The sequence below is a fragment of the Belonocnema kinseyi genome, chromosome 7 (genome assembly GCF_010883055.1).
Source record: "Belonocnema kinseyi isolate 2016_QV_RU_SX_M_011 chromosome 7, B_treatae_v1, whole genome shotgun sequence".
Taxonomy (NCBI): Eukaryota; Metazoa; Arthropoda; class Insecta; order Hymenoptera; family Cynipidae; genus Belonocnema; species Belonocnema kinseyi.
In genome coordinates this window covers 70,733,491-70,745,510 of record NC_046663.1, presented here as the reverse complement: position 1 = coordinate 70,745,510, position 12,020 = coordinate 70,733,491, and the positions used below count along the sequence as shown (strand labels likewise).

The window sequence follows — 12,020 nt, the reverse complement described above, 5'->3', positions numbered from 1 at the left end:
TAATAAAGAAAATAATAAATGATATATTTAAAAAAAAAATATATATATAATAAATTGTATGATTTCTAAGTCGAAGAGCTAGAAATTACATCATTTTATTGTGAATTAAAGAATCACCAAATTGTTTGAATTCAGATTAAAATGCGAAAGTGGAACAATGCCAAAAAAACGTTAAAAATTGAATAATTTTAGATTCGAAATAGGGTCATTTAAATTGCAGAGGAATTTAATTTGTATTATTTATAATAAAAACGTTCAAGATTAAATAATTAAAAATTGAAAACTTTGACATTTGAATAACTTTAAATTCAAAGTGATTAAAATTTCGCCAATTTGTTATCAGAAACTAAATGAAATCCTTAAAACTAAAACTTCTGAAATTCTAAAGTTTTAAATTGTTATTGCATAACAACTTGAACTAATTCGAATATCATATAACAAAAAAAATGTATAATCGCCAAAAATTGTGATACAAAAACTTTTATACTCAAACCTTTTAAAATTGTAATTATTTAAAAATTAATAATTTTTCAATTGCTAATTATACTTTCAAAAAATTAAAGAATTCAATTTTCATTGCAAAATTAAAACCAATGAAAGCGAAAAATTAAAAATTTAGAGTTCAACATGAAACATCATAACTCTAAAATTATAACAATTTAAAATCACCGAAATTATTCATTTACAGATCTTTTTTATTTTTAACTCGATTTAGAATGTTTTACATTCAAATCTTCCTTTAGCATTGTTATTTATTCTTAAAATTTTCCAATAAAGTACTTTTCAATTTTACATGATTTATTTAAATCTCGAACTAAAAATCAGACAATTTTAAGATATTACATTGAAAATTAAGTTAAGGAATAAAAAAAGTTTACTGTAATACGACTCCATTTTTTAAAATTGTACAATTTTAAGCTTTCCAATTCAAACCTGTTTTATATTTACATCTAAAATTATGAAGTTCAGAACTAGCAAGACTTTTAATATGAAATTTCGAAATATTGAAAAGCGTAATGAACCTGGTATTTCGAATATTTGAATTTAAAACTAGAATATTGTGAAATTTAAAATTCGAAACCTCCACAAATTAGTATATAAATTAATTTAAGAAAAAATTTAGTTTCAAGGCCTCAAAGATTAAACTGTTTTAAAATTGCGCATTTAAAACTATAATTTTAAATTAAAGTTGTAAAAATGTTAAATCCGACAAATAAATTATTAATAAGTATTATATCATGTACTTTGCAGTGACATTCAAAACGACTAGATAGATTTTTTTTACTAAAACATGTGATTTCGGTCAACAAAAAAATAAAATTTCACAGTTCAAAATTGTCGAATTTTAAATATTGCGAGAAATATTGAGAACCTTTAAAGTTTAATTATTCTAAATACTTTCAGAATTATATGCTTTCTAATTGGTATTTATAGGCAAAAAATTTAATCTTTTTTTTTTAATACAGGAAATTTCCCGTTGTACTATTTCCCTCCCAGCTTTATCCCGGTATTCTCCCGGTGTAGGTTCCTCCCGGTTCTCCCGGGTTGGTAGCCACCCAGATAAATTACAAATTATTATAGAATACCGAAAAAGTGTTCGAATATTTCCTGAAATTAAAAAAATACACGTGTTCAGAATTCAAGTAAGTTTATGCAAGTCACAGATAATTTGAGCAGCAATCTGATAATATACAATTCTTGTTTAATTGACTTATATGTTGCGATTTTTATTACGCTTGACATACTTGATAGAAAAAAATTTCATCAGAACTACATTTGAATTTTCTTTATGTATAAAATTGCTAACCGAAGAAAATATAAGTCGTTAGGTACATCAAAAACACACATAGAAGATGACGTTTCATAAAAAAACTGTTAATACAGGTATATATCTCAATGGTAAATTAATTTGAAAAGCGAACACAGTGGAGGAAATAATTTTAATTGGATATTTATATGTCCTAATGTGGAATTTCTCTTAACAATAAGTCGTTAACATAAAAACAAACTTAAAAGAAATAATAACGTTTCTTACCGAGCCCATTTTTAACGTGACTTTTATTCAGTGAAATTATAGTGTGAAATATGATAATAACTAGAATCGAAAGTTGATAAGCCCGATTCTTATCTTATTGTTTATCACTGATAAATCATGTTTTCGAAAAACACTTGTAGTTCAAATAATTATATTTTCCGGTTCAACTTATTGTATCGTTTTTTCGGGTTTATCACCATTTATCACGAAACAGGCAAACATGAGACATAACCTCAAACATACAGACAAGAACAGGTCTACCAACCATGTAAGATAAATATATCAGCTGACTGAAATGATTACAGGCATTTTACCAACCATGACGACCAAACGAAAAAGTTTTTTGATGTGACCGTTGACGTGAAGACTGTTTTTCTTGATTTGTATTGTTTATGATTAGTGTATTATTTAATTTATTATTGATTTGCAGAACGTTAAATTAGAAATATTTGTTCGATCTTACGAAATTATCGTGCTTGTAGTAATGATGTGCTTTTATGTGAACGATTAGGACAATGATGTTACCTAACCTCAAAGCCTCCACAGTAAAAGAGTAATATTTTGATTTAAAACTCAAGGGAAATGTACTTTATGCCCTGAAAATGTACTTTTTTCAAAGATTGGCAGTCATTTTATTTCCAATGTTTCTTACTTGATATAGTCCTAAGGAACGAAAAATACTTCAAAATGGAAAAGAACTTGCCAACGACTCCGAAAGCTAAGCTCAAAACCAAAAGGTATGTTATTATTTATTGTTCAAATAAACATAGAATTGCAAACAATTATCATTATATTAAAATCTTTAAAATTACAATTTGTATGATTTATTTCTTATTTACGTGAGATGTCAAGAGACAAGACGAACTTTCAAAATTGTATTCCTGATGTTTTTCTTGTATTAATAATAAAGTTAAAGTATTAAATATTAATTACTATGAAATACTACAGTATTTTTACTCTTTATACTATTTTTACCACGAAATTCAAGTGATCAGATGAACATTTTTCTAGACTCGGTACGGATAATGAGCGTGATACGAAATTACAAAAGTTATACTTTAATTAGTGACTATTTCAAATATTTGAGATGATTCTTCTTTAAAATTTTGCCATAACTATCTTTGGACTTTCTACTTTTAATAATCTCTTTCTTTAATGAAGAAAAACCTGCCTATAGAAATATTTTTTTGTTTTATTTGGTATTGTTACAGCGATTTCAGACTTTCCGTCTTTACGGTCAAGTGTGACACGCATAAAAAAACAATAAAATCTCAATTTTAAATAAAAAATCAAGTGATTCTTATCATGCATGTTTGCTTTCATTTTTTTTCATTTATACGAATATTAATCAATACAAATATGTTTACAAATTTGAATTTGGAATGAAGCTTCAGCGGTATTGAAAAACTTACCCATTTTAGATGGTATGATATCCGAATTCATTAAAAATTATTTTTTCAGTGAGAGTACATAAATTAAAATGTTATTTGCAATTAATTACATTCTACTTACATTATTATACCAAAAATAAGGTTCATTAACCTCTCCAACTAACCTCGAATTGTGGACAGATTTTCGCATTTCTAAACAAAAAAGTAAAACAAAAAATAAATATCACACTTACCCCTTAGCCTAATTTATGCTTACACTATCATAAATAATCATTAAATATCATAAAAATGTAAAAGGTTGAGAAAAAACGGGTAATCAAGGAAAATATTTTTTTTATTCCTTAAAAAAATCACCAAAAGCTGTAAAAATTCAAATCAAAAGACTAGTTGACACAATTAAAAATTTGAGTTTTCTAAAAGCAATTCAGTTTCTTTTAAAAAAGTTATTAAAACAAGATCGACTACATTTAGCATAAAAACGTCACTATAATCTAGAAAAGAAAATTATTTCTATTATTAGTATTGTAGTGAAATTCGCGATTTATAGTTAATAGTTTATAATAAGTAATAGTTAATAGTTTGATTAATTTAATTTTTAGTTCATGTTTAACAGTTTTATTAAACATTTAAGTTTTAATATAAATTTACGATTCTTTACATTTCAGAATAAAATTTTGCAATTCAAATTATTTAGTAAAAACAAAATAAAAATCGCATTCAACATTGTTCTGTTTATATTGTATCAATATATAAAATTATTCTCTCAAATATGTCATTGTGAATTCAACCTTTTTAAAAATAATTTTTTATTTCATACCTTTCAGTGCATAGTATACATAAGTGCATAATCAGGGTGTCCAGCGACCATAAAAATCTGGAATTTCTATTGAACCTCGAAAACCTGGTAATCTTTTTGAATTTTTCACGAGAACATAAATTAGATTTTTTTTAACCATTTTATTGAAATGCGAAAAGTAATTTAAATCTTGTTGTCTATTATGAAAGGAACATCTCTTTTAAAAGAAGTCTTGCAACTGACAATTTTTTTGATTTACCAAGATATAATTGATCTTTTACCCACTGCAGAATAAATAAAGAGATTTTTAGGCTTTTTTTGTAGACGTTGCCAATTATTTTATAGATTGCAATGAACAGACTTTAATATTGTGAATAATTCTAAAAGTTTTTTGTTTCGTCTCCGCTAATATACAATTTTAAAGTATAAAATTTGTGTAATATTCAACTTACAATTTATTAAAATTATTAGTTGAAAATTTCAATGTTAATTCAGTTTCATTACAGTACATAGATTTCAAAAATTTAAAAACATTTGGAAGATTTCAAACGATTTAAAAATGTTTCAAAACAATTTAGAAGATTTGAAAAGCTTTCAAGTAATAAAAAAGTATTCATAAAGATTTCGAACATATCCAAAGATTTTAAAACGTTCAAAAGATTTTAAGGATTTTAAAAAGTTTTTAAAAAGGTAAACTAAATTTTTAAGATTCCAAAACGTTTTACACAGATTCAAAATGTTTTAATTATTTTAAATGAATACAAAAGATTTCAATTTTTTTTTAAAGATTCCTGAAGATTTTACAGAAATTTTAATATTTCACCAAGGTTTTAAGTACTTCAAGAAATTTCAACGAATTCATAAAGATTTAAAAAGATTTCAAAGAACACTTATGTTTGCAAAAAATGAAGTGCTTATTTATGGTTCTGCTTTGTTTAAAAATTTTTGGCTAATAATAAATGAAATGGCTCAATTTTTATATCTCTAACCAACGGCTACTTCATTATTTGATGCAAAAAGGAGCCTCGAAAAGAATTGACTTTTTGACCTGGAAAACCTGGAAAATACCTTGAATTTTTTTTCTTAAAATCACTGGACACCCTAATAATAAATGTCCGTGTTTTCGATTTATAATGATTTGTATGTATTTTAATATTAATATTATAATTGATTATTATGTATAGGAACTTTAAAGGTTCATAATTAATTTCAAGCCCCCTTCAACAAAAATTCTACCACCTAGAATTTCACTTTTTCTATCCTTTGGAAAGAACTACGACTACTGAAAATGAGATATAATTTTATTTTCAATTTTCACATAATGAAAAGAAAAGCTACTGAAGAAGGGGTAGAGCTGTGCTTCTGCTTACGCCTATTCTTTTTTCCATGGATAAAAATGTGATATGGTTGCATTCTAAATATAATGAAAAGAAAGATTACTGGAAAGGGGGTTAGGGGAGTTCTCTAGGCCACTGGAAAGGGATGATCATATTCAACCATATCTTTTTTCAGAGTATAGCCACGTTAACCTCGCAAATTACTTTTTCGAGTATTCTTATGGCCACTTTCTTAGTCAGAGTATGAAATTACATCAATTTATCAGGTTTCAAAAATATCACCTTTCGTAACCTCGCTACGGCACTATTCGAAAACAATATACAATTTATGCCTAAATTTCAGCTTAAAACTTACCTATTTTACACTGATTTTTCATTGATTCTTAAATGTTTCGTGCAAATTAGTCAATAATTCCCCGAGATATCACAAACAGGTAAAAAAACCGAGTGCAAATCTTAATACGCCACCTTTTTCCTACAGATAATAAGAGATATAATGTTTATGTTTTAGTAAAAAAATTAATAACTAATTCTTTTTTCATTCCTGATATTCTCTTCATCATACTAACCCCATTATCACACTTACCAATATCGAGAAAGATAATAATAAAATTTAAAAACTGGTACATAAGTCAGTTCTAAGAGTAATGATGTATTTTTTGTTAAAATTTCAGGCTAGTTTCAACGCCTGAGCGCGGCAATGCATTTAGTCAAAGTTCTGCAACGAGCGTTCGACATGCTCCTCGCCACAGATCTGCTGCAAGTATGCATGACATGTCTCTAAATATATCTTCAGGTAAATAAATTACTAATAAGTACATTCCTTTTTAATTGTATTTATTAGTGTCATATTTATTTTATCGTTTATTTTTCAGCTTCTGCTGTAAAGAAGAAACTAGGAGGAAGTAGATCGTCTCTAGTGTCATCAAATCTAGGACCTTCTTTTGGTTCAAAAAAATCTGAAGTTGATAACGCAGAAACAGAATTAGGCTTCCTTTACGATAATTACCTGCAGACCCTTATGACGGACGTTTTACTGAAGAAAAAAGCGCATGAAAAGGAAAACAAAATATTAAATCAGCTGGGATCGATAAACAAGGAACAAGACTTGGGAAACGAGAAGCTGGCGAAAATGAAAGCCAGGGAAAAGGACATTCGATATTTGTCAATTCTGCAAAATACTCTCGATATGCTCGTTACGGAAATTCGATCTAATATTGGTAAAAAAAAAAAATTAAACACAATTTCCAGTAAATATAATATGATAAAATTGGAATTGTTTAAGACGAAGTAGTTAGGAATAATGCTTTTAAACCAAGCAATACTTAATAATCATAATTTTGAATCGAAAGCGCATAAAATTAAAAAAATATATTCAGTGATTTTGAATTGAAAAATAACCAAATCAAACGATTTTAGATTCGGAAAAAATCTGAATAAAGGACAATGTTTTGAATGGAATTTTGAATTCCAAATATTAAAAATTGAATAATTTTATTTTCAATTGAATCTCGAAATTGAATTATTTCAGAATTAAATTTTGAGCATAGCACAATTTTATTATTTTCAAAATAATAATTATAATTATAATGAATCTAATATAGAGTTTGCAATAAAATTCATTAAAAAATTAATAATTCAAAACATTTTAATCTTTACAATTCGAAATTGAAAACTAAATTGAATATTTCAAAGTAAAAGTTTCAAAAATTCTAGAGTTTTCTATTGTTATTAGATTTTAAATAAATATTGTAAAAATTTATTAGACAATTTTTTATAAGTGAAAAAATGCACTGTTATTTTAATTGTTTGAATGAAAATTTGTAAAATTATAGGTCTTTGAAATTGAATTATTCTTTTAAAAAACGTCCAGAACAAAGTCATTTTTGATGCGAAACATTAAAAATGAAAAATGTTCTGCTAGAGGATCTCGAAAATTAAATGAATCCAAACTTCATTAAAAACTGAAAATTAAATTGGAGCTGAAAATTTTCAATTATTTTATTTTCATTGAAATCATTAAAAAATTTAAATTTTCTAACTGTCGATTATACTTTTTTAAATTCAACTGTTTAATTTCAATTGTAAATCAAAATTTATAAAATGGAAAAATGGACAATTCAGCGTTCAACATGGAAATTTAGAACTCTAAAACTTTATCCATTAAAAATTGAAGAAATGATTCAATTAGTAAGGTATTAATTTCAGATAAACCTATTTTTTATTTCGATTTTAAAAAACGTAATTTTTATATGCTCATTTCTGAGAATGTAATGTAATCGTCCAAATATTCGATCTCTGGTTTTTAACGGATCTTTACGTTTCGGCACTCGCAGAATCCGAAAATCATAAAATCTCATCGGTGTCTGTCTGTCTGTATGAATGTATGTATGGTTACCTGAATTTTGTAGCCACGCTAACTTTTGAAGGATTTGTCCAATCGAGTCCGCATTTGATACACTTCTGAAGTTACCCAAAATGAAGGCTAAGTTCGTTAATCAGATATTTCAAACCAAAATTAAAAAATTGGGCGCATTTTCAAAATTTTGAAATTTTTTTTTTGAAATTTAAAAAAATTTTGTGGAAGTTTCTTCTAGATGGGTTATATACTTTTCAAAAATTCGAAAATTTTCAAAAAATATAAAAAATTATTTTTTTCGTAAATCCAAAAATCTCATTCAAAATTTTCACTATATACCAAATATATTTCAAAACTTTTCTAGACGATTTTTTCGATTAGCCCAATATTAAAAAAATTATAGCATTTTCAAAATTTTCAAATTTTTTTTTCTTGATATTATAAAATTTTTTGTCAAGTTTCTTATAGATAGCTAAAAGACTTGCAAATTATCCAAATAAAATTGTTAATTTTTAAGAAAATTATAAAAGTTATATACTTTTCAAAATTTTCAAAAAATAGAAAAATTTAATTTTTTTTAGATCTAAAAATTTCATTCAAAATTTTCACTAGATACCAAATATATTTCAAAACTATTTTAGCCGAATTTTTTGATTAGCTCAAATTTAAAAAAATTAGAGCCTGTATAACCTATCTGTTAAGCGCGAAGCGCGATTATCGCAATGAGAATGTAATCGTCAAGGCCATAGGTACTTTGAGAACCTTCTTTATTGACAAATTAAAAAAGAAGTGCTCAGCTTCACTTAAGAAAAGGGAAAATGATTAAACAACCACAGCAGGGCCCTATTAGGATCAGAAAAAATAAAATGTGATCATTATTTTGCAATATCAGAATAAGCAGTACCAGACCAAGGTACAGAAAAAAAAAAATGGTAATAGAAATTGGATATAATAGTTTTTAACATAGAATGTTGAAAATTGCGCATTGTGGCCTGTGCACAAATGTGGAGGGTAATGCAAAGACCGAGCGCCGAGTGCGAGATAAATATATTATCGAGCGCGAAAACCAACAGTTGCGCGCCCCAGGCGCGCTCAAACTAGCGAGCGAAGCGCACCTTGAAAATGCGCCCGCTAAGCGGGTGGATTTTTTGCTTCATAATTCTCAATCGTTAAATTTATAACACCTTATTTGGAAGTATTATTAATTCTTAAAAACTTCCAGGCAAATATTTAATTTTAGATAATTCATTTTTTATATCTTCCATAAAACTCAGACAATTTTGAGATATTTTATTAAAAAACTGAAAAATAAAGCATACAAAAAATTATCGCCATGATTCGAATTGTTTAAATTGCACAGTTTTAAAGTATTTTAATTCGAAATTGCTTTTTTAAAGTAGTATTTTAAATGTTCAATATTTTGGAACATTTTTAAGACGTGAATTTGAAACATTCTATTTTTCCAACGTTTTGAATTTATACTGGAGTCATTTGTTTCGAAATTGTTTAATTACAAAATCCTTTAAACTATTTGCACAACTATGATGCCTTTCAATGTGATATTTTACGATTTCGAAGAATGTAAAAAACCAGACAATTTTGTACTTTTGAAATTGAAACCAAACAATTTAGAACATTGAAATGAAAAAATTGCTACCAAGCCTTTCAAAATGAAATTTTGAAACATTTAATAGTTATATTGCCCTGAATTTTTGGTATTTGAATTTGAAACTATAGCATTAAGAAATTTGAAATAAGAATCCTCCAAAAATAAAGAAATTTGAAACAAATTTTTTCGAATTTAAATTTTTAAAGCGAAAAAAAAACTTTGGTTTCAAGGCCTCAAAAAATTAAATAGTTTAAAATTGCGCATTTAAAACTATAACTCAAAATTGTAATTTTAGCAATTCTAAAGATGAGAAATAATTGTGATGACAAACAAAAAATATTACTGTCATATTCACCGCTTAAAATTGAAGAATTTTAAATACTCTTAACGTTTAATGTATAATTATTCTAGAAACTTTTTAAATGATATGCTTTCTTATTGTAAACTTTAAAAATTGAGTAATTCAAACTTGGAGTGTTAAAAATTAGACAATTCTAAACTTCGTTTAAAATGTGAAGCCTTCATTTAGGATCTAGAAACTAAGTCTTTAAAAATTATAAAATAAAAAAATGTTAAATTGACGTACTCTAATAAATTGTCACATTGAAATAACAGAAAAAAATCACGGGACAAGAAAAAAAACCCGAAAATTGATGATACAATATTATGTGTGTGTATATATATAAATAATATTATTTGATAAAGTTTATAAATATTTATTTGTCATTATTGCAGAGGATTTAAACAACTCTTCCGTGAACGATGAACTACAAAAGTTGAAAATCCATCTGGAACCCTTCGATTTATTAAGATGCCAGGGAATCGAACTTCCTAAAGCGCCCATCGAACAGCAAAAGTTTCAAGAAATTCTAAAACAGTGTTTCAAATCTCTGCAGGAAGTGAGTGAGTCAGTTAAAGACAAGAGCGAGAATCTTCAGAAAGTTAAATCAGGATTGAAAGAGTCTATCGAGACTCAAAAAAAAATCGAGAGTCTTCACAAAAACCTTCAAACTAAAGTGAACACTCTCCAGAATGTGGTTTTAAAAATGGCTTCACAGTCTCTTTCGGAAGCTATGTCCTGATTTGTAAATATTACTAGTGTATTTATTCGCTGATTCTCAATCGCTATGTTTATTCCTTCGAAAGCGATCGTATCATAGTTTTCGGGTAAGGAATATATATTTTTTATTTTGTGATAAAGAACCTCGTTCATCTGGAAACTTATTTATAGCGTATCAATTGTAGAAGGAAAAGTCTGAAAATGTGTATATTTTGAAACTGAAGAGACAATACAATCTTTTCGATAAATGATCTCGTTTTAATGTCAGATGTATGACATCAGATAGGACGATTATAGTTTATTTTTACTCAGAGACATTAATAGCCATAATAAATTAATTTTTGAATTCATTCACTTGTAATTAAACCATCGATGCTTGAAGCTTCACTTTTTGAATTCCACGTTTGCCATTTGTTTTTCTGAAAAGGAAACGAGCAATTTTACTTACGGTGCAAATTTATGATTGTCTTGTATTTTGTGAAAGATTTTGATCCTATTCTGTTTTCATTCCAAATTTTAAAAGAGCTGAAAATGGCAGGAATAATCCAAGAATTTTTTTTTTTCGTTTCAGAGGTCACTGACATTTGATATGATTCAATTTTCACACGTATATAATCATTTCATTTCTATTCAGCAGTCTACTATTTCACCCAGAACCAAATAACCAATATCCATAGAACCATCTTTACACTCCTAGATTCCGAACAATCGAGATCACCACAAAAGTAAAAAAATCAGTCATAGAAAGAGTCATAACTAAAACGAATAAATTTCTCCTATCGCCATATTGAGTTGATTCTCTCACACCGCAAAACGGCGTCAGCGCCGCTGCGTGTGGGGGTGGTGCGACGCCAAAGCGTCCCGACGCCCGGTGGGTGGTACTCGCGCAGGTCCACGGCCACGTCATATTTAATTTTTCGCAAATTTTCTATTCAGCAAACCATGAAAAATCAGACAAACCATCATCGGAAAAAATCGCCCTCCAGCCAAAATCCCACCCCCCAACAAACATCTTTCCAAGCCCATCCCAAATTTCCTGACCTGACAAATGCCCAGGGCATAATTCGAAACTGATTTTTCCTGCCGGGCAGCCGGATTTTATTCTGCGCATGGAAAGCAATTTTGCCCAATCATAAATAGGGCTATTGTGGGGGGATGGTGTGTATGTTGGCGCATTTCATACATCCCGAGTGTAATGGTAACCAGATAGAGGCGTCGCGAAGCTATCGGCCGGTCGGCACGTAAATACTGCATTTTCTCTTCTAAAATTTTTCACAATCCCGCATGTGGCCGCCTCTTGATAATTAATTCGGTGTGAGTGACACGTGCGTGAGTGCATCTCGTGATGTGCGTGTGCGTACGATCACGAGGTGGCTGAGCAAGTGATCTGTGACGTCAGTGGTCCAATCGGTTGTCACCTGTCAAGCGGACGG

At 27.9% G+C, this 12,020-nt stretch overlaps 1 protein-coding gene across 1 annotated transcript; it reads left to right on the top strand.

Annotated features, from left to right (window-relative positions):
- The first annotated feature begins 2,346 nt into the window (after positions 1–2,346).
- On the top strand, positions 2,347–10,835 carry LOC117177207. Its single transcript, XM_033367752.1, has 4 exons — positions 2,347–2,772; positions 6,234–6,355; positions 6,435–6,779; positions 10,263–10,835. The coding sequence occupies exons 1-4, from the start codon at positions 2,723–2,725 to the stop codon at positions 10,607–10,609; spliced, it is 864 nt and encodes a 287-aa protein (XP_033223643.1). The 5' UTR covers positions 2,347–2,722; the 3' UTR covers positions 10,610–10,835.
- Positions 10,836–12,020: the final 1,185 nt, after the last annotated feature.